The sequence below is a fragment of the Plectropomus leopardus genome, chromosome 1 (genome assembly GCF_008729295.1).
Source record: "Plectropomus leopardus isolate mb chromosome 1, YSFRI_Pleo_2.0, whole genome shotgun sequence".
NCBI lineage: Eukaryota > Metazoa > Chordata > Actinopteri > Perciformes > Serranidae > Plectropomus > Plectropomus leopardus.
In genome coordinates, this window is record NC_056463.1 from 19,732,917 (window position 1) to 19,756,837 (window position 23,921).

At 42.9% G+C, this 23,921-nt stretch overlaps 1 protein-coding gene across 4 annotated transcripts in view; it reads right to left on the reverse strand.

The window, feature by feature from the left end:
- The window catches only part of zfhx3b (zinc finger homeobox 3b), a 161,290-nt gene that overhangs the window by 61,263 nt on the left and 76,106 nt on the right, over positions 1-23,921 (reverse strand). For all 4 annotated transcript variants that reach the window (XM_042489953.1, XM_042490018.1, XM_042490101.1 and 1 more), the window contains exon 5: positions 2,327-2,558. In XM_042489953.1, the coding sequence (XP_042345887.1) occupies positions 2,327-2,558 (232 nt within the window). The remainder of the gene's footprint in view (positions 1-2,326; positions 2,559-23,921) is intronic.

Below are 23,921 nucleotides of genomic sequence, written 5' to 3' on the forward strand. Positions count from 1 at the left end.
GGTGGACCGGTACAGCTGAGGCTGTTGGGACAACGCATCTGGGGTGTGAAATAGTATAAATGAGAGGTGTGGAGTCAGCAATTTTAAGGTTTATGATTACAGACAAAGAGGTATGATGATTACTGAAGTAACTTGATCAAGATGCTTTTTCTTGCGCACTAGAAAGATACAAAAGGAGGTAGTGTTGGATAGAAAACAATGATCGAAATAACAATGGGTCATAATCTTGTGTTTATATGCTTATCTGTCTGCAGCTCATTGTTAAAGAGCAGAATGAATTCTCCCTATGAGGGCTTATAATTAGTAAAACAAAAAGCACCCTTTTCCATTTTGTTAGATACTAGTGGTCTGCTCAAGTAAGTGCGGGTTATTGTAATTTGATGAAGCTCTGCAGGGGAGTAACTGCCGTCTATGTGTGTGTCTCTCTGTGTAATGATACTACCCACACACAGCCCCACTGCAGGGGCCCATTACCTAACCTAAAGCTCGGATCTCTCACCCTGGCATAAACACGGGCATCTAGCACATCAAAGGTTAAACGAGATAAAAAAGGGGATTGATAAACACAACATCCGCTATAAAGAAAAAGGGAGAAAAGCACATCTATTTGCAAACAGCACAACAACTCCTCCTGCCTGAACACACAAAAGTAAATTCCCTACCCCCCAACCCTTTTAACCTAAATGGCCCTTCCTCTTGCCTTTGCATGTTCGCTGTCCACTGTACTGTAGTCATTAACATATTTGGAGTGCAGCGAGCAGAAAGCTTAATTGTCCCTAATTGCTCAGCTAAATATGTTCTCTAATGATTTGCTTCAGATCTGTGACTGCCTTTTGCGCAATTTCCCGGCCGCTGGCTTCATTATCCCTGCCTCCTTGGAACAAAGCATCTTCACAGGCTGGCCTTTTTTTCCCCCTGCATAACACAGACAGCGAGTATGTGTGCGAGGGAAGTAATGGCTCCCTCTTGGAGGGACACACAATAGAGCCCCTTTGTCAGGGCACAGGAGTTAAAGTGATTGGAAAACCAAATCTCTGCTAAGAAAGAGTGTTAATTGACCACAGCTCACTCTTCCTAATCAGTCCGTAATAAATGAGCAGCCGAGGCACTTTGTTTCAGTCGTGCTACTGTTGTTGGAGCTGTGTCTGTTTTGTGGTGTTCTTGTTGTTGTTGCAGCTGCTGCTGTTGTTCAGCTCCTCCTTCTCTGGCCGTAATGCTCTGTCTCAATATGTCTTTGATAGCTAAAAAAGGGACAGCTCCCATTAGCAGGGATCTCTGCTTTCACTGCTGAAGGCAGGGATATTTTTGTGTAAATGATATGTTGCTAAAATCATATCAATATCCAAAATACATTCGAAAAATAAAGTCGTTCAAATCAGATTAAAAGACATAACTCCCAGGTATGTTGCTTTTAATTTAATCTTTGAGGGGAGACACCTTGTCTTTTTTATTTTACAGTTTTACTCAGCTCTGTAAGGATAAAAGTAATACTTAGTGGTAAGGCTGACCCAAGAAAGTTGGAGATCTGAATCATCAGTCGGAGACTAATCAGTCGACTGAGATAGAGCAGTCGTTTATTCTAGTCAGTGAACTTCTGGGGACGTTTTGGTCCCTAGACTTTGCTGCATAGTACATGGTCTTGACTTCTATGCTTCCATTTGGTAAAGGCTGCAGCGGACACAATGCAGCGGCACAGAGGAAGAGACACTCTGCACCATAAGGCTCTAAGATAACATTATCTTGTCTCTTCTGCTTAGAAGTGGTGAATTTATTACAGCTCACAGCAACTTAATACAACACAGTCTCTTGGCTTGTTTTAAATATCTAGTGTCAGAAAAAAATGTTGCGCATTTGTGATCTTCTGTTAGCTTGTTAACTATATTACATGATTGTCACTGTCACACTGAACGTCCCACTGAGCACCGTTCAAACTCTAAAACTTATTACGAAAAAGAAAAAGAAACGCTGAATATTTAGATTTAATGAATAAATCTGATTCGACTGACAAAATTCTGAGTCGGGCACAGCCCTATTTAGTAGTATTCATCCTATTTGAAACTAGTAATGTCCATTTGAGCTTAATACTTTTGCATTTCATTTACGGCTGTATCACAAAAAACACTTCTATTGAAAGATAAATGTAAAATGAAGACAGTGACAAACTGAAAACACACATTTTGACAACTCAGGCATATCAGTGGAGCGGATGATTGTGTGTTTATGTGTACAAGAGACAGAGCAGCAGAGGTAGAGAGATCAAGAGACTAAAAGGAAGACAGACACATAAAGAGAAACTAAGAAAAGGGCCACAGAGGCAGGTTCTGACCTGTATCTGAAGAAGGGCATTTGCGGATGGTGAAGATGGAGCTGAGGTCCTCCTCCTCCTCTGGCAGGCCCTTCTGCAAGCGCTGAAGCTTCCTGAGGCTCTCGCTGCGCTGGTGCTTCATGGAGCGCACATGCTGGATCAGGTTGAGCTTGGCCTTGGTCGAGTAGTTACACAGCACACAATGGTAGTAGCAGGCATCACCCTCCACCGCGTTTTCGTGCTGCTGCAGGTGCTGTGGGAGGGAATGGAGAGCAAGAGAGAGCGAGAGACAGAAAGGAACACGGGGAAAGAGAGAGAGAGAGAGAGAGAGAGAAAGAGCGAGAGAGAGGTTATTGTAGATGGCAGATAGCTGGCTAGGCACCACCGACTCACTTTCACTCAAACAGTTGGCAAATGAACAAATCAATTCCCAATCACAGCCCTGTTGTTTAACATCCAGACCTCTTCCACTTCAGGACAACTGTTTGGACTGCGCACTTTGTCTGCGTGAGTGTCTGTATCAGTGGGCTAACAGGACAGGAGAGGCCTGGGAGGCACGCAAATCTCAGGGGCCCAAGGGTGGGCAGGAATCACATCAGCCACCCTTCAGAAGCCGTGGGTCTACAGCCTCACAGACGGAAGGGAGCATTGATCCCCTTCACTCAACAGAAGCCTCCCGTCTCTGAAAAGGAAACTCCAAACATCTGCTTGTTTCACGCATGGGATACTAAATATTGATCATGGTGAGTTAAATCCGCGCTCTCTCATAGAGAAAGAGAGGCAAAGTCAGCCGGTGCTGAGGCAGGAGGGGGATTTAGTACACTCGGAGAGAAACTGGAACATTCCACAACAGGAGGACAACCTTCAGAGGACGGCAAATCAGCACTAGTATTGACCTGTCAACCCCAGCACTTCCTCCAAGACAACAGCAGGCCTGGTCCAGCCTTCAGCCCACCCTCTGCAGCGTCACAACATGCCTAACGCCCCGTAGTGACACCATACCACCACAACCTCTTGTCACACCACAAAGCTCCAATCTAATTACCTCCTGCATGGCTCAATCAATGATGCAAGGCCAACACAATATGGCTGGGCCTGGTGTGAGCAACAGAGTTATTGACCACTATCCTAAAGCGTCACACTGATTGTTTCTGCATGTTTACAATAAAAGCCCCAGACTCAGTATGGCCACTTGTGTCATGTGCTGCTCCGAATATCAAACTCCAGAGTATCACTGTGGATTTCTGCGGCTGTAATCAATGTCAATCACCAAAAGTTTTCCTCTAATCTTCTTGGCGCCCATGTCTCCTGCGAGGTGTGCTGAGAGAACAAAAATGTATTGTATACTGGAATATGTTATGATATCTATGCCCAGCAAAATATTTTGGATGAACATAGATTCTGTAAAAGCTTTTAATGCTTAAATAAAACACCACTTAAACAGTTAATGTTGAATTAAATAATACCATCTATCCCTTCTGGATGCACATGCGCTGATTAATATTAACCTGCAGAAAGAAAAAGCCAGTCACTCAAATCATTAACAGTGCTGAAACCTAGTGATTAAAGGGACAGCTCTGATTTTTTGAAGTGGGTTGTACTTATCAAAAGTCAGTGTATTACCTACAGTAAACGTCAGGCCCCCAGTTTGGAGAAGCAGGCCGGAGTCCCACATGGAAGCTAAGCAATGTACTACTGTGGATGGGGATCAAAATGTATTTTAGCCCCCCAAAAAATCCCACCTAAAAAAATCAATATCAGTGTAAATGTATGTTATATTGAGAGTTTTTTCACCCATTTAACTTACTGTCAAACATCCCAAACTGATGAAAAAGTGTTAACAGCTTCAGTTCCCCATTTATGCTCTTGTCAAAGTTACCAGACTCCATTGACTAAAACAGAAATATTCGTTTGCTGAACACGGGAGCTGCTGGTCAAACACTGCTTTGATGTGTTAGTTTGATTGTATTATTGTGTGACTTTGGTAAATCCAAAATCAAGCCATTTCAATGCAAATATCACACAACAGCAAAAATAAAATAATTGTTCAAGGCAGCGGTAGACCAGCTGCTCCTGTGTTTGAGCAATTTTAAATCACTGTTTTTCTCAATGGGGTCTGTCTTTATTTTTCTGTTTGAAATCAGTCTGACAGCAAGGTGAAGCAGTTAAAATATCCTAAAGTAGCGTACACTTAAACTGATATTGATTATTTAAGGTGGAACCGTTTTTTAGGTGGAGATTACTAAGCTTCCATCTCTGACAGCAGCTGCTTCTCTAAACTGGCAATGTGCTGACTGATATCTACTGTCTGTAATATACTGACCATGAATAAGTACCTAATGCAACCCCACCACCAAAAATTTGAACTATCCCTTCTAAGTTGGATCCAGTCAGTATTTTCAGTCAGCTTTTATTGCCAAATATGCATTTAAAGACTACAAACCTCCCTATTTATACATCAGGCTTAACCTTTGATAAAGGTTAAAAAACTGCACATTTATCAAGAACAAACTGAACAACCCTCTTCTGCAGTGGATGGCCTGTTTTGCTGGCTGGAAAATGTAAAAGCAATGGAAACATTAGACATTTAACCACATTACATCTAAATCAGGTGTTGACAGGCTGGTGAAAAAAAAGTCATAACAATATTATGCTTCCCTAAAATGCTCTTGTCCTTTTCTCCTAATGTTTAATTTTCTGGCAATATTATAATATTGCTATGGGGTTTTCTGAGCTATTGTGTTTCATTCTCTTTGGTTTCATATTTCTCACTTCTACACCTAAAATGTGCATTAAGACACCGCTTCCAGGAAAAGGAACAGGAGTTTTTTTTTTCCCTCCTTTTTGTGAGCCCCACAGCTCAGTGTAATAGAGTTATTAGGTGATTGTAAAAGGCTCTGTGTCTCTGTGTGCTCTCCTTTCTCGCCTCGTTTTAAGCCATCCATGATGTCATGAATAGGTGTTGCTGGATATTGTGGGAGCCCTCCTCCTTTTTCCTCTATGCACAAATATTGCATCAGAACGAAGGTAGAGAGAAACCTGAGAGACAGATTCAGTTATAGATAACACCAAATCCATCATGCAAACTGCTTTTACTCACAGCAGATGTCTTGAATTAAAAAAAGAGAGTTCTTGCTGCAAATGACTCAAGGCTCAAAAAATCTACAAGAAGACAAGTTTAAGAAAAAAAAAAAAAAAAGACAGCACCTGACCGAAACTTCAAAGCTAGTCTCAAGAGGTAGAGAAAAAATCCTGGGAGTTTTATAGTTTCCCATAAAAAGCACAGGGTTTATATAGGAGTGAACCTGAGACCGCCTGCCCCTGAATCGGCCGTAATTCACTATAAACCTGACGGGCCAGGAAGATGGCCTCAACAGAGCCAAACTTTGCCTGCCCCATAGCTCTGTCTACAATGTCAAACGGTTACACCTGTAAACCTCCACTTTCACCATCTCTGCACTGGCCATGACCCGACGCAGTCTGGGGCATTTTAGAGTCAGTGAACGAGGTAAGAGATCAAACCAATGAGTGATCAGTGAGGTGGCCCCCTGTTCATTCAGTATTCCAGGGAGGACCGAGGCAAAATGATACCATAGTGCCTTGGAGAAAAGCACAGCTTGGTCCGTGAGTGCAAACCCCCTCTGATCATCACACGCACTGACTCCATCTAACACGGATTCTCACTGGATTCCACAGGAATTATCCATAGGATTATAGCTAAGAGCACAAACACAGTATGGACACAGTACACTCGCAGTCCGTCACCCTCTTGGATTCACAAACACACGCATGCATACACACTTTGAATGTAAAACATAATAATGCAGGAGACAGGGCCTACGTCTGTTTCCTATGAACCTGCAATGAAGCCCCTGGTTGATAAATCACCTCCAACTGGAGTGCAGGAATTTGGCGGCTTAATGAAAAAGTCATGTTGAGCAGGGAGGAGTTGGTCGGCCCGGCTGTGGGGTTTGTAAGCGCCCTATCAAGGCCCCAACAGGAGGGGAGCTGTGGGGCAGGAGGGGGGGGGGGGGGGTGCTGGTGGGGTCAGTGGCATGAATTCAATACCACTGAACTGTCTGGGAATTTACAGCAGTCATATAGGAGATTCAGCTGAGCAAGAACAAATGTGTGACCGCCTAGAACGCAGTGATGTACTCAACTGCAATTGGGCATGGGAGGCATGCTGTGTGCATGTGAATGGACTGTATGTGTGGTCTGATTGAACAGATAAGATCACAAAGATACATTGATTGCAGGTATGAATGCTTCAGTCATGCTTTACTTATAGTGCAGTGTTTTAAAAGAAAGACAAAACAGTTAAAAGATGTTCCAAATAACATTTAACTCGAGAAATCCCCTTCAATCTGGATTTCCAAAGTCCCAGTTTTAAGCTTCATTTTACACGGTGGTTATATTCACAGTTTAAAAATGCAACCATGGTTTTTCAAGCCTCTCTCTTCCATGGAGCACCTTATCTCTTTCTGTGGAGGCTGAAGCAGTGCTCTGTGCTTTTTCAGGTAAAGAGGGACAGGGGCGGTGTGGGCACCACCCCATCCTCTCTCACACAACTCTACAGTGCACCTTGCCCTATGAGTGGGCAATGCACGCCTGTATCAGTTTCACCACCCACCCAGAGCACTGCATACATCTGCATTTCCAACCACTTAAATGCAAAGTAAAAGTGCACCTTTAACACAAAACAGTGTGGTTGCTGAGAGAGTCCAACTAACACAAGATAGAGGTGGGTATTACTGGAAGGGTGGAAGGGAGACAGAGAGCCGGTAATTCCAAAGAATGGCTCCCAATGGAGCCGTATAATACAACATGTACACGCAGCAAACACGTACAATAATATAGACAAAAAAAGACATCAGAAGTGTACACACACAAACAAGCATGCATGCACGCACAGACTCACACACACACACAGCCACATACCATTACGATCATACCCTAATTTCCACCATTAAATTTGGCAGTGCTGTTAATACAAAATTAATGCATTAAAACAGATGACTATCTGTGAGCTAAATAGCTATCAATTCTAAGAGAGCTGCCAAATTCCCTCTATGAGAGAGCCAGTGAGTATCTGCCTGGATATTGCTTTGTAACTGCCCCCCCCCCTCTATTCTCAGCACTAAAAGCTGGTGTCTGAGTGTGTGTGTATGCATGTGTGCCATGGGGAGGCTTACACGGGATAGAAAACTGCAATTCACACCTGATGCCACGCAATGCACTGCAATAGAGCAGACCTGTCTCCTTACATGAATGTGAGGATTTTATCTTCTAAAATCACAAAGGTAAGAGTTTTCTGTATCAGCAGAGGAGAAAATGCACAAACTAGTTCTCGGCTTGAGACGTGTTAGAATAAGACAAGCAGCACCTTTGTTTTTCAAAAGCAGTGATGTCATAGCAGCGATCATAACCTGTGAGGTCACTGTATTTCACTTTGAAGGGAGACAATGTAATGCTGCTGCTGGGTTGAAAAACACACCATGGCTAAAGGGAAAGAAAACACCCCTGTGTGGCTTAATCGCTGTTTGACAACCACAGTATGCATGTACTGTAGAGTATATGTGTATTTCTTATAGCCCTGTTGCATCCAAAAGAGAACTGAAAAGTAGTTGCTGCCTAATTATGAATGTTATAAATCAGGATTAAGTTAAATTTGAAATATATATATTCTTATGATAAGAATTAAGTTTGGGGTTAGGGTCTAGAAAATGAAAATATTTTATTTTAATGACCCCTTTCTTCCCAGCTGCAGCGTATTTGTACATGTGCCGAGGTTTGCTGGGGACTTGATTCTCATAAATCTGCACTCTGGGATTCCCCTGGAACGTAAGCAGGTTATTTAGTAAAGCAAAGCGGAGTGACTGGAGTCAGCGAGTGCTCGCAGTTTGGCCTGTGTTTCCCTGTCTGCCAGCAGCACGAACAACAGCTCCAACCACAGAGGCCCCACTGTGTGCCAAGTGCGGTGGCTGCTTTGAATTAGCCACTGCAAGCTGCAACATGCCTAAAAGTTAGGTTGTGGCTTAAGGGGACTGTGTATTCCAGGCTCGAACATCCTACCTACTGCTTCCTGAACCTCATCCCCAACCGTGTCCTTTCTTCTCTTTTACTCATCCTAATCTCTGCCACCCCTCCGCCACATCCTGTCCCTCTGTCTCAAACCCCATAATGTGCTAAGTTGCTTCCTCTACTGCCTCGCTGTAGAAATGATCCATCACTACCGGTGAGTAAAAACAGGCCGCATATTTGTCTCTGGGAGGGAAGAGAGAAACAAAACGGACCTCAGTGTCGTAAGGGAGGCCGGTGAGGTAAAGATGGATCGCTGTAGGTGTCCTTGGAGAGGATGACTTAACACAGGCCTATGAAACAAAGTAGCCGGGGAGGGGTCATAGAGACACTTAAAGACAATACAGCTACTGGTGCTCCACACCCACCACTCTCACTTACTTTAACATTAAATAAAGCAATAATTATTGAATTCCGTTTGAATGAGTAAGATGCTAGAAAGTAAACAATGGGAACATAATTGCGGAGGGAAGGCAATCAATGCAGGCAGTCGTTTGGGCCATGTTGATTGTGTAGGCTGCTGTATGTGCTCGATGTGTGTGTGTGTGTACGCGTGTGCACATTTGTGTAGCTGTTGCAAATCTAAGGTGAGCTAGGGGGAGTATGTGTGGTGACAAGGAGCTGAGTAATACACTCTGCCATACACACGCACAAAACAAGAGTTGGGTAATCCTTCCTTCAATAATGACCCTGGGCTCTAAACAATAGCTCTCAATCAGTTGATCAATGTGTCCACATAATTCATGTGCGAGTCACTGTCTTTGAAAGGGGGAGAGGAGGAGGATAAGCAAGCGGGCGGTAGAGAGATCAATGCCCTGTGTGGTGATAACGAGCCTGGGCCTATGCCCACAGGAGCCCCACACTGGCGTCCAGGGTCTCTCTCATTAAGAACATTTGGATAAGCATGGCTATACATACATAATGTGCACTTGTAATCGTAGCTAGATAAACACATTTCCCCCCTTCTTAATGAGCTCGGTCCTGCTTTTGTGACACACAGCGATGACTCAAAAACAGGGAGGAAATGATGTCAATCCACAAATAAGAAAAAAAGAGTAAAGCAAATTAACAGCAAGCTGTTGGCCTCCTCTTTCAGTAGCTAATTAACAGCTTAACCTCCTGGTGCTTTTATGAAAGCCATGCTGGGAGGAGCTTGCCAAAATTGCAGTACAATAAGTCTGCCTGCAGGAGGCGAGAGCAGGGTGGAGCCATGGGGGTACCCAAACAACTGTTACAGACACTTGATGACATGTGTACTGGCAAGGTACCATCTGGAAGCTGAATGGGGCAAATCAGGACCTGCCCTGGCCCTTCTCTCCATTACCCAGAGCACTGTGTCAACATCACAACCCTCCATTTTGGACAGTGGTGACAATAATTACTTGTACAGAGCAGGGGAAGAACATTTTTTATTTTCATATGAACAAAACCAGAGGTGCAAAGCAGGCTGAGAGGTTCAGATTTTGAGTTTGCATTATAGCTCATTGCAGCAGTGTTTTACTAACACTCCTATCACAATAATAACTCACGATATTAGGGAGAAAAATAACAGGTTGTGTGTATAACAGGGCTTTTAGCTGTGATGGTGCCAAAAAAAAAAAAAAAGATCCGCGAAAATCTATGAAACTACATTATCCATAACCTACAGCAGCAACTAAAAAAGTCCAACCCAGTATCTGAGTATTCTTCACATTCAGACAAGATGACTGCATCCAGAGGAAACTAATATAACTTTGAAAACCACTCCCTGCCCTCTGGCTCAGAAATTGGGCCACAATGCTAGATTTAAATCTGAATCACAGCCAGTTTAACAAGTCCTGTACTCCTGTGCAGGGTGTAGCACCAGATTTTGAGCCCTATGCATGAGCCGTCTCTGTGGCCCCCCTGCCTTCCGTTTCATGATCCATGTCTCTCTCACGCACATTTAGAAATTTTGTTTTACAAAGTCAGTTTTTCCATTTCTTTATTTTCTGTTTTTGGAACCCCGATTTCAACTATTTTGTGGAAAGACATGGCAGTGTACGATGGTGCTCCAGCAGCACAACCAGCATCACTCTGCTCTTGCTTTGTTTAGAGAAGAATTCTATTGCAGAGGTGGATTAAACCATTTTGCACCTTTAAGAAGTGAAAGGGACCTCAGAGAGCTTCCACTATACTTTTTTAAGCAAAGTGCAAGCGCAACACCCCTATTCCTGTTCTTTGCACTATGGCCCACGTTTTTGCAGCTCTTTTCAGATGCTTTGTGTTAGGGCTTAGTGTTTGCAATGCAAACCACAGCAACACCTGTTAAGCTATCAATCACATAGAAACATCTTGTACATCCATGACTTGCATGTGATTTAGAGGAAAATCTCAGGAATGTATAAAAGGCACCAAACTGGTTGTCTAAAAGGAGCTATATAGGGCTGCTAATGGAAGTGTGCATACAGGATAAGAACAAGATGACTGACTACCTAGATCTGCACTGTAGGTTACTGATGTGTTAGTAGGTTAAAGGCAGAGGCGGCTCTGCACCCACACAGCTGACAAAAGTCTCCAACACCTCACTGCCGCTCATTTGTCACTTGCAAGCCTGACAATGGCAGCGTGGCCTTGTGGAGCTGCCACAAACGAAGGCAGCAATGAGCTTGCTAGAAGGAGGCAAAGGATGAAAAAAAGTTTGAAGAGGACGATGGTGAAAGAGCCCCGTAAGAGGGGGGGTCGAGGGATAGCAGGGTGCTGGATTAAGATACAGGCAAACACCACTTGTAATGATTAATGCACTCAGTGAGAATTAAATTCAGAGCAGGAACATTACCCAAACACAATTAGTCCTCAAGAACAAACATCACACTCTGCCGTGAATGCAGATTCATTGCTATATTATTGAGAGGGAGTAGCCATCAGAAGTCAAAAGGACTCCGGAAGTAAAACTTCTCATGTATAACACAGCTTTTTAGAGAGTCAGTGTTATGATTATGTGTCCTCGTCCCCCCTGGTGGGCTCCTGCGGCCAGTGGTGGAATGTTACCAAGTACCATCACTGTACTTAAGTATGAATTTGAGGTACTTTACTTGAGTATTTTCTCTTCATGCTACTTTACAGAGGGAAATACTGTACGTTTCACTTCACAACATTTATCTGACACCTTAAAATACATTACAAATTAAGATTTCTGTATAAAAAACATAAGAAGGGTTTATAAATTATGATGTTTTGTTATAAATTATATTACCAAACAGTTAATACAAGTACAGCTGACACTATAAGTTGATTGATCAATCCAGTTGATTCACAGAAAATTAATTGCCAATTCTGTTTTCTATTGTTCTTGCTTGAGTTTGGGGGCTGTTTTTTTTCTTTTTTCTTTCGTTTTTTTTTTTAATGCTCTTTATCTTTTATTAATTTATTTTTTAATATTTTTGGGGGTGTTTTTTTCTTCCCTTTTTCTAATTTTGAGTTCTTTTGGGTGTTTTCTTTTCTTTTATTTAAATAATTTTGAGTTTTTTGGGTGTGAGTTTTTTGTAGTTAGTTAGGTTTTTTTTTTTTTTTTAGTAAATTTTCTGATTAGACTTTCTTTTACTTAAATACCATTTTCAATACAGGACTTTTACTTCTAACAGAGCATTTTCAATGTGTGTTATTAGTACTTTTACTGAAGCAAAGGATCTGAATACTTCTTCCATTATTGACTGTGACCCTAAAAAAGTCCTTAAAAGTGCCCACAGCAGTAGGTATGACCAAAAGCCATGCTTACTGAACTGCAGGTCTGCCCACGCTATGGCTTCTAAGCCTATTGTCATTAGCTGATCTCCTGTTCCACCTTTTCGCTGACGTAACGGCAGAGAGGAGACACAGAATACAGTCTCCTCTGGCTTGTATTATCTAGCTTTCACCCCTGGCGTTCTCAGTTTGGTAGTGTAAATATTTCATTACCACATAATTGGTTGCTGCTTCAGGCTACGCAATAAGGCTGTCATAGCTGTAACACTGTATGTTTTCTGAATATCCTGTATCCTTTTTATGTAAAATTCATAGCAATGTGTTTTGGGGAGAGGGGGTTTGAGATCTCGCAAGGGGAAATGTTTAGTTGTTCATGCACTGCCCTCGCAGAAGCTTTCCAGAGACACCAAGCTAATTAAGAACAGTGATGATGTGCTCAGCCAGTGTCAATATTTAACCCAGTCTTACACTGCTATCTTTATTAGAAGCACTGTGCCGACAAAAGGAGCAACATGGCCTTTGAGAGGTCCTCTTCTTAAAATGAAAATTAATGAGTGGGGTTGAGTGGAGGTGAATATACAGAGTGGGTCTATATGTGGGCTTATTTGCATGGAACATGAAGTGCCTTGTTGGAGTGAAACTGCGGCTGAGGGTTCTCCAAGCGATTCACACACCAAACACCCACCAGCTTCACCTGTCGACTCTTCCATAACCCTGACATTGCACTTTTGGTGTTATAAACTGGAGATAAAAAGTTAACATTTAAAGTGTGATGAAAAATACTATTGCTTCCATAATGTAAAATGTCAAGGTCTTTGCACAATAATAAAAACTACTATACATATCTCTCCTGTTCATTCTTTAGTAGAGAAGAAGTCTAGTCTAAGAAGTCTTTTAGCCATTACCATTTTGAATTAGAGCCTATTATTACAAGGCAGAAAGACCCAGTTGTTGCCTTCCCTCATAAGGACTTTTTTTGTTTCTTTTTTCTATATAAGACCTGTAGCCTTTGACCTATGCCCACAGGGAGATGCTTTTGAAGGACATTGCTCCATGCAGTGCCCCCTCCTTCCCAAGAGCATAACCAACTCTATCACTAACACACATGTGCCTCGCTAACACAGATTTCTTCACAGGATCATTTAGTCAGGCCCGCTCATTAGCCAAAGAAAAAGACATAACTCCGCTTTCCATAAAAAAAAGGAAACAAAAGTGCTCATTGATCAGGGTGATCAATTGAGGATCAATAACATAAACCCTCATCATTCCCAGTGCAGCATAATTGCAGCTGAGATATAGTTGTCATCACTAAAAATCAAACACAGACCAGACTAATTGGGAGAGGCTTATTGCTTTGCTCATGCTGGCAAAAAGCTTTACAAAGCCCCAGAAAGACTTGTGATGGCCGGTCACTGGAGCTTCCTAAAATAACTGCTCATGCCATTAGCAAGTGTCATCGTGGAGGTCATTGTGCTGGCTGCCCATTTGGGGACATTTAATACAGGGCATAGCAAGCTACCACACAAGAGTGCTTTATATCCCTTCTCATGTAACTTGTGCACGCAAGTTATAAGATCACATTAAGCCCCACTTTTATTGGACAACTTGTGATTTTAATCTAATGTTTTGGGGGAATGTCCTTATTAGACAATTTGTTGCTGACCTCTGTGTTAAGCAGTGGTCAGAAAAAAAGATGTCATTTTCCACTCCAGTAGTTCAGCACAGTAAAGAGGCTTAGAGAGCTGGTAAAGCAAAGAGGCGTGCCTGATATAATAGATATTTCACAGGCTGGCATCACAGCCAAGCTGCCCTTACTGGCTACACCATATACACTGCTCAATCGTGCAAAAAATCTCAAACTATACTTCAAAGCCTACCACTTTTCCCCTTCCTGTTTATTGATTAGATAGAGCTCTTGTTCAGTAATTGTGCAGTAAATCAAGCATGGTGAGCACTAATCTCAAACCCGGGAGGAAAGTGTTAAAGGTAAAACCTGCTGAAAAGTGCATAATTACGGTGCTGTGTTCAGTCAGGAGAGAGGATATACTCCTCCCTCTCACATTTCTCACTCACTGGCTGCCTGCGCAACCAGAGGCAGCAGGGAAAGGGGTTGGCAGAAGAGCAACGGGAAGTGTATACAGTTTCTAACCACCTCTCGCTCCCTCCCTTACTCTTTCAATCCTTCTCTCTCTCAGTGCATTCCCAACCAAAGCGCCGGGGGCGCCATGCTTGTAAAGAAACCACAGCCTTTTGAGTGCCTCTTGTATTTACAAACGGAGGCATGTTGGAATCAAAGGCATTACCACATGACATAGCACATTAAACAGCTGGCAGATTGAGAATTTATAGACTGAATAGATAGTGAGTGGGGTAAACAGGAATTGTGCCATTGTTGGATCAGTTTAGCTAGCTGTACTTGGTATGAGAGACAAACTTACCTATAAAAGAGTAGAGTAAAGGAGTCAGCAGTAGAAGCTCCCTCCTTTCCCTTGCTTTGCCTTTCCCTCCTAACGCACAGCTCAGGCTATACTCCAGGTGGAGACAGCTATCACTTTCCCATCAACTTCCCCTTACTCTTCTCTCTCCGCCCCCCTTGTCTCTCTGCTCTCTCACTCCCTGCTGCACAACTTGGTTTCTGTGCCATGTTTGAAGAAATACAAAGCTGTATCTTTTCCCCCATCTTCTGAAGTACTAAAATCTGCAGTTAAGAGATTTTTTTCTCTCTCCTCATCCCTCCTTTCTCTTATCCTCCTCCCCCAACGCTTTCCCCATGTTGCTGTTCTGCCTAATCTCACCTCAGTTTTTATTTCACCCTCATCAGCAGGGACCTAAAAATAAATGATAAATGGAATATGATATTTTAAAGTCTTATCTCTTATCTGTTCTTACAGGGGAATAATAGGGTAGTTAATCCTGCAGATCCTACTCAAATTGATTAATCAGCACATGCGGACAATCAAATAAATGATTAATATTCCCCAGTCCTGTGGTCGGACAGTTACCCCTGAAACCATCAGTAATAATTCAGTAACCCCTCCCAGACCACAGGCTGCAGCTAGTCAGCCTCACTCAGCATCAGCTCTCTGATGTTCAGCAGGACTTTGAACTCCCCGCACAGAAACTCAGACACACCAGGGGTAAGACAATCTGCAGTCTACTCTCTCTCTCAAACCCTCCTACAATGCCTGCCTACCTGATCAAACTCACAAGCCGTATACAATATATGCAACAGAATTTTGAGAGGGTGGCAACATAAAAGACAAGAGGTGCTTGAGGATAGCATAATGTCCTCATATGACTATGGAAACAGATCTGGATTGTACAGATGTGCCACACATGCAGTAAAATAATCTGCCTTTAGTTATTGCCACATAATTCAGAAGCCAATTATAAAAAATGACCATCCAGGTGTACAAAAACCTGCACTTGTGTGTTATGTAAGCGCTAGGTGACGGCCCTGAAAAAATAATGCCACTGTGTTCCCACAGCGAGAGAACCAGATGTCTCCAGGCACTCGCGCGTAGACAGACTGACAGAGAGACGGGCTGTTTAGCAGCAGCTCTCCCAGGCCTCACCATGCTGAGCACAGCCTGTCCCGCTGGTGGACAAAGGGGGGGGGGGGGTCTTCACTGAAACAGGCCTTCTCTTCTCTCCCATTACCCGTTCTATTCTCCCTCCCACGGAGGTCAGAGAATCTTCATGGCGCTCCTCTGCATCTGCCAGCTATAAACGTTCTCAATCAGGGAGAAGGCCAGAAACAGAGGCGAGTACCTCTTGCTCCCCCACAGGCTGAGAACGAGTGGTAGGGGTGGTGGACTGGGGTAGGACGGGAGATATATGTGTGTATGTGTATGACTGGGGGGGGGGGCACGAGGTAAACATGGCGTGGAGGTGTGGAATGTCTGCTCTGATCCTAGCTGAGTGCTATAGCTGTGAATGTCTCTCTCTGTCGGTGTTTGGACACATGAGGCCAGCGCTCTACTCCTGCACACGCACAGATACAGTACACACACACGGTTTCACCCCACCCTAATCCCTCCTATCTGCCGTACAGGAGGCTTGGCCTTTGTGTTGCGTCTGACCAGCTGGTCGCCTGAATCAGCATGTGCAGCTGTCTACCACTGTGACGAACACGGCTCTACCACCACCAGGACACGGTGACTCTTCGCTGCATTGCTGTGTTTTAATATGGCCGCCTGGCATTACTGGAGCCATTTAAAATCCACCTAAGAAGCCGCTGACCTCGAGGGGAGTTTACACAGGCTGAGAGTAGGCTGAGTTTTGGCTGTAACACGTATTGATGGCCTTTAACTGGTGTTTGAGAGCCTTGGAAGGTTGTACTATGAGAACTTGACTCACAACTGGGGGAAGACCGAGCTCTAAAGTGTGAGTGGCCATTCAGTACTCTTGCCAATATGCCTCCTGATATATAGCTTTGTCTTTAATAGGCACGGGCATGGTGTGTAGGGCAGTGTCGTGAAAAAGCCTCAGTTTTATATAAGCGTTACAGTTCACTTTGATCTCTCCTCTTGCTCCACTGTTTATAAATCAGCCACACAAATATTTATGAGCGGAACGAGGAAAATGGCTGGTCTGGTTTGTATCTCTGCCCTCCTTCTCCTCCCTCCCCACTGTGTTCCCTCCCTCTCCCCGTGGCTGATGTGTGGATGAGGCCACCGCAGATGCAGAGCGAGCGCATAGGCCCCAGGCCACATCCATCATATCTGCTCTGTCTCTGGCTATTGTGTGGCCCCAGAGAAGGCTGACCTAACCAAAGCAAGTCACAGAAAAGACAGCACAATTAGTAAAAATGTATGTATTAATGGTCACTGGTTTAACTTGTGTGGAATGATGTATAATAGTTGAGCGTATTGTATGTACACAATCAAGAACAAAACTGTCAATACAAGCCTGTGTTTGGTATATGCATTCATGACCCTGACTAATGCATCACTAGTTCATCAGTAACAACACTCGATTAATTAATACAGCCATGTTCAATACATATTGGCTCTGCCTCCCTTTTAGCTCACCTATCTGTTTCTGCCTGCAGCACACACAATGGGACAGGCCCGGAGCTTCTGGATCCATACGCTTTAATTGCTCCCCCCTGCCCTGACCTCTGATCCAGATCACTCTGATATACAGCATCTCTATTAAATTGGGAAGTAGGTAAATATTCTTCTAATGACCCTCAGTTCTAGCGACACCATTGAAAATGGAGGAGAAAAAAAAAATCAATCTTGCTTTTTTTTTCCCTTTTTGCCCTTCACTGACTCTATTAGTTCCCTTTTTATCTGAGGGTTGACTCCAAAAATGTGGAGAGAGAGCGGGCGGAATGGAGTGTCTACTCTCGTTTTGACAGGGCAATGGACTTTACTGAGATGCATTTCGGTAATGAGGAGATTACAAACCTATGCTCACAAGGAAATATCTTTTTAACGGCATCTCGACTGTCCTTCAAGTAACACATTGGGTTTACTGAGCCAATGAAAAAAAAAAAAAGTCAGACAACCTTTATCTAAACCGAGCAGAATGTTGATCCTGCAATCTAGACTCGAGATAATTTAAAAGATAACACGGTTCAAGCGGGAAAGAGACAAACTCGACCAAATGTTACCCATCACGCAGTGCGGGTGCACAAAAAGATAGTGGTTTATGCAAGGCTATGTGCACGTGTGTGTGTCTGTGCATGTGTGTAAACAGTACAGTAAAAGCTGATGAACTGTATGTGTGTTTCTGTGGGCAGGGGCGGGCGGGGGTAGAGAGGGGGTGGTAGTGGTGGACTGGCTTGTCGATCGATGCAGTGATTGGCAGTTAATGGCTTTTCCTGTTCTGCCTTGGTAACCCTGGCCTGATGGCTGTTGCTTCTGATCAGAGATGGCAGATGGTGTTTGATTTTCGTATATAAACCCCTGACTTTGTGGAGATGGCTTCATCATTTTTAATGATTTAAAAGTTAAGTTGAATACTGGGAATACTCTGATGCTGGATCTCTCATCTAAAAAGCCCTAACCTCCATTCCAGATGTAAGGACTGATCTCTCTTAACTACATGCGCCACTCACGGTTAGTTTTCTGCTATAAGACACCCAATCCTTCAATGATAAGTTATGAGAATGAAATTCAAAACACATGTGTTTTTTTTCTCTACTTTATGTTGGTCTTATTTTAGAGGCTGCTTAGTTACAAACTTGCTCCTGATCCAATGCGACCACTCAAACAATCAAAAATCCCTTAAAATAACAGATAATCCCGAACACCTAAAAAACTATCACCCAATTTTGCCATACTTATCACCCAACTAGTCTGTAAAGACAGCACAGACTAGTGACTGAGCTTAGGAAAAAGGAGAGAAAGTTGTACATTGAACAAAATTGAATGATAAGCTCCATGTGATGTGTAAGAGAAGATCGGAGTACAAACAGCAGGTCCTGAAATCTCCGATTTTTCTTCGAGTAATGTCATGTTCTGAAGGGTTTGCCTTTATTTGGCACCTCACTCAACCAGTTTCAACTGCTTAAGGCTTAAGTCTATGGTTTAAGTCTATTTAATATCCCGTAAATCCAGACATTTTGACATTTCATCTCCCTGGAAACTCAAAAGAAGCTGATTGCAAAGAAAAAACTAGGAGATGAAACTATCTGTATTAGAGGGCCATGCCAGTTTTGTTAAAAAAAAAAAAAAAAGACTGATGTGGCAGTATGGCTCTCCAAAGCTGCTGTTGTCTCCTCACATCATCTGTAAGTCGTCTGTGAAATGATACCAGCTGAGAAACAGGAAGGTGTATCTGAACATTGGGGAGCAAAAAAGCTTTTTTTTCTTAACTGTGTGATTATGATGATGCTGTGTATGTGACAGCCGTGTGTGTGTGAGTGTGTGTGTGTGTGTGAGAGAGAGAGAGAGAGAGAGAGATTTAGGTCACACTGGGACTCATAACTGCAAAATTAATACGCCCTCACTCCTGAAACATCAACAAATAATAAAATACTTTGCTTTACAGAACTTATTAAGATGCTCTTTCTCTCCCTCATGCCTCTCAGCATGCAAATTAATACATTGATCATTTGAATAATAATTTGCATTCCAGATCTCACAATTTCATGTTCAAACTTTAACAGCTCCCAGAGTTCTCATTTAAACAGTAGCTGCACAGACAGCCCTTATGGTTCAAATTATTTCAACATGACTATTCCAACCTAACAAGCATAAATTAAGGAAATTCCTATCTAGTGACAGAGAAAGGCCATCTGAAGGAAGGATCCAAGTTTGAATTATTCAGCAGTCCTTAATTTTAGGGCTAGTGTTGATTGAATGTGGTGACATTATGAAAAAAAAAGTTTGTGGGGCTGGCGAGGAAGGCAGTGAGGGATGACTGTATATGATCTGGGAGTGAACCGAGGAGTTCAGTGGCTATGGAGACTTCCTCTGCTGTCTGCTTCTCTGAAGAGATCTCAGAGGAAAGAGGCCTCTGTAAATCAACATGAGATTGAAAAGGACTTCATAAAACACAAATGTGTGGAGCTGCTTACACTGAACAAAAAGCCTGCACTTTAGTCCGTCAGTTTCACCAGCTTTGGCTTGTAAAAAAGAAAAGCATCAGACGGCGTGACCCTGAGGTTTGCCACATAAACGAGGCAGGGTGAGGTGAAGGTGAGCAAGAAACAGAGATGATGTGTTGGGGTGAGGCTTAAAGGCATGGTAGTTAAACTCTCTTTTCCCCCTCAGTGCCACTCTGTCTATTCTGGGCATCAGTTTGTCATGCAGGAATGTGAAGGCCATAAAGTATCGGTGCCCTTGAGAAACTGAAGAGCATTCTCGTCCCCAACTCTTAAAGCTGTCTCTCTCTCTTTCACTCACTATCACTTTCCCCGACTCACTCCCCCTCTCTCAGTTTAAAGTAGAACACAGGTGTAGAAGACGGCACCCGTGGGAAAGATAACATTTGGGAACATTCCTGGGGTTAAAAAAGACGTGCTTTTTTCTGATATTCCTCATCTGGGGAACTATGTAATTGCCTTAGTTCCATGACTATGCCTTTGTCCCCTTTGTGCCTCCACCCCGCGCTCCCCATCGCTACCTCTTACATCACTAAAGAGTAATTTCCATATTACAATTTAGACAAGAGATTCTATTCTCTGCTACTTTTTTCATCTTCATCTTTCCATTTTATCCATCTTTTGTATTGAAGAATAACAGGCATGATGAGAAAACAAGGTGCAAAATGATCTCTTCCAGGGCCCCCAATAAAAACTGCATGACACCCTGGGCTGCACCGCTTAATTACAAAAGGATGAAATCTTTTCTTCTACATCTGGAGAAAACATTGTCTGCATAACACTGATAGATTTACAGCTCCCAGTTCTAACCCCGGACTCCAGCACACAGCAATTAGGCAAAACATGGATGGACGACCAGCGCCATGAAATTCAGAAAGAGATGGCTAGAAGAGGCCTCTGACGCCCCACTGTTTCAAATAAAAAATATACTCAGAGAGTGGTTCTCAGGAAGCTGGTGGAAGGTTAATCATTACTCAAGCCTTGATCGTGGTTAGAGAGGTGAGGCAGACTTTTCACGTCACAATTTGCGCTACATAACCCTTCCAAAATGGACCTCTTTGTGTGGAGCATGCATGCAGGCATCAATGCCTCTCTGACCCATCACTAACAACGATGAAATCCAGGCGAGAAATTGCTGAAGTTCTGCAATCCAACAGCAATCGATGCACCACAAAAATGGAAAGACCTTAAGGGCAGATTTGTTAAAACAAAGAAAAACTTAGGTAAAACAAAGGCAGTACATGCCCCGCACACTCAAGAGCTATTTAAAGCGCTGCCGTACTAAAAATCAAGCATGGGTTTGAATCGGGCTGCATTCCAAAAAACTACAAAGCCAACAAGTTGTGCTTAAAAATTACATGTATTTAAAATTACTTAATACTGCTTAAAATATTTTGTTTAACCACTCAAAACATCATATCGGCCTTAAAAATGGAACATTACAAGGCTTGGGGAATGAAACAACGGCCAGGGGCATATATCCATCATTCTGTAAAATTTATCTGTCCCATGACTCTACTCTGCAGGCCAAACCCAAACAGAATAGAGGTCCCTGTGTGCTCATCCTGGTACCTAAGACCTCCTCCCCTCTCCTCATCTGTCTCTTCACCCTACCTTGCTTTCATGTACAGCTCCACTGAACACAGACCTCAGAGCTGAGTAGTTTTGTGGCCCTGACCACTCGGAGGCCATTAATCTGGTGGCTTAGCCACTGATGTATTGATGGCACAGAGCCGGTAAGCCTGCCTGCCTCACTCTCTCCATCCCTTCAGCTTAGGAGCTACACAGATTCACAGAAGCCTCCATCTGGCCTCATCAAAGCAGTGTTTACCTGCCAGTTGCCACTGTTAGTCTTTCAGGTGCAGCGGCTATAGGTTGCCAGATGTATTGACCAGCTGGGAAAAAAACAGTGAGACGCTTCATTCAAGCCATGATAGCCACATGCGTTTGCATGAACTTAATATACATCAGCAGCTAAGTCTGGATTTTCTCAGTGTTTTGACCCACAAGCAACCATTTTTTTTTTTAAACTAAGGGCACACCAAGCTGACGGTTGGCCGTTGGTTATGGTGGGAATAGAGGTAGGTGATAAACATACACTTGATGTATCTTAGCTTGTTCCATGTGGGATGTACAAAAATGACTATATCACAAACATCAAGTAAAAATTGACTTTTTTTAAAAAAAAAAACCTCCAGCATGAGACTCACTTCAGCTTTTTAGTTCTCTCACTTTCTCCCACTCATATTCACACACATAAGAAAAAGTCTTACAAACATGAAATGTCACACACACATTTCTCCGTCTATTCCGACAACTTTCTCAGACAGAGCAAGCCAGCCAGGCATGTGTTTTGGTATCTGCTTTTACTAATAAGAATACTTTAATTAACTTTATTTTAACAGTACTTTATTTTATTTATTAAATATTAATTATTTTATTATGTACATAATGAGTTCATAGGACATTGCAGAGGCCACTAATTACATGGAATTGTACACCTAAAGGCAAAATGGATACTATCTTTGTGGTAACTTTGCAGTTGAGCTGGTCAAAAATCAGACAAGTGACTGATGTCTGTAATATCAACTTGACAAGATGGAGGCAGGCAGAGCTGGGTTATAACGCAGATTAGATTTAGAGACCATCAAATTGGTGCAGGAAAAACTTTCTCTAAGATGTAATTGTCCTCTCAATAATACCCCCATCCCCAATAATCACTTTAAAGGGGGGAACTTTATTTTTTCATTTGTCATAATCATAAAAATTAAAGACAAACTTTAGCCTGAAAACCTTATTTTTCTTCTTTTTATATGGAAGCCAGAGCTGTTGATTTAATAAGAGAATCAGTGTGTTGACAATAATGTTAGCAGTACTTTGCTCTCAAGTGAGGAGCATGGAACTTGTAACAAGCTAAAGTAGAGAGAGTGTGATGGGGAAGCAGACAGAGAATTTTAACTGAGGAGAATGTGCAGTTGTTTTTAAGCATGGTTGGATTAAAGATATTTAACCTTAAGCAGATTCCCAACCTTGACCACCCACCGGTTCACTACCCATACTGGTCTCTTTTGTGGGTCCCTTCATCACCTATTTGCGATGTTTAATAAATTTGTGGAGACAAAGAAAAAAAAGGTAATAAATGGGAGAAGAAAAGAGAAGATAAAACAAGAGTGGACTGAGGAGTATAGAGTCAAGGATGGTTGACAGTTATGTTTACAAAACTGTTTCTCGTCTGTGAAAAGGAGGACTCTGGTGGGATGTATAAACTGTATATGTACACCATACATCACTGCAGATTGTGAAAAAACCGCCTCATGTACACAAAGTGGAATTTATCTATGCCTTGAACTGATATAAACTTGCCTCCTTATTTGCTTTCCTTCCCCAAACACCAATCTGCCTTTTCTGCTGATCAGGATGGAGATAACAGGATCAGCAGCTTCCTTGCACTTTAGCTGGAGCATGCCCTGCTGCTCTCGTCCAAAGACAAAAAAAAAAAAAATTTAATCAAAACAAACAGCCATTAACACAATGACCAAGGATCTCCAACTCCCAGCTGACAATGTAACACATCATCTCTATCCCTTCTCTAATCCTCCTTTGGCTCTGTGTGAGGGAAAACACGGAGAAAGCATCTCTATCGCCACCACAGACCCGGGACAGAGAACCTTGTCTGGTAATGCACTGGGCCCTTTTAACTCTGGCAATTGTGGTAAACAAACACTGAAAGAAAAAAAAGCTGGGAAAAGACCAGGCTCCCCCGTCTAAGCAGCTTTCTGCTCCCTGTCTTTTGCTTTCTTTCACCGTCACTTTTAAAGTCCCAGCAACACCCATACAATCAGCAGCAGCACCAGCTGTGCCACGGGTCAAAGCCCGTCCCTCTCCCCGGCCTTCTCAAGGAGTGGGAGCAAGAGGAGTTGTGAAATTCTTGCACATTGCCAAACACTAAGCCCTAGCAGCCCCCCTTACTTGCCTGACAGCTTCTCTCTACAATCCACTCTGATTTTTGTTGTCCACTCCTTCCTTTTTCTACCCACACTCAGAGTGCTGAGGTGGGACACTAGAGCTCCACATCCTGCAGGTGACACACAGGGGGTAACTGGGGTTCAGGATCACGACTGTATGAAACGAGGAGGTGTTACAGGAGCCTGCACAGAATTTTAATACTCTAGTGTGATGCCTTTTATCACATGTAAATCATTTGAATCATATTATAAGAACTTCTCTATGAGCAATTAAAATGATACATTTCACGAGCCCTATGTTGTCATCTGC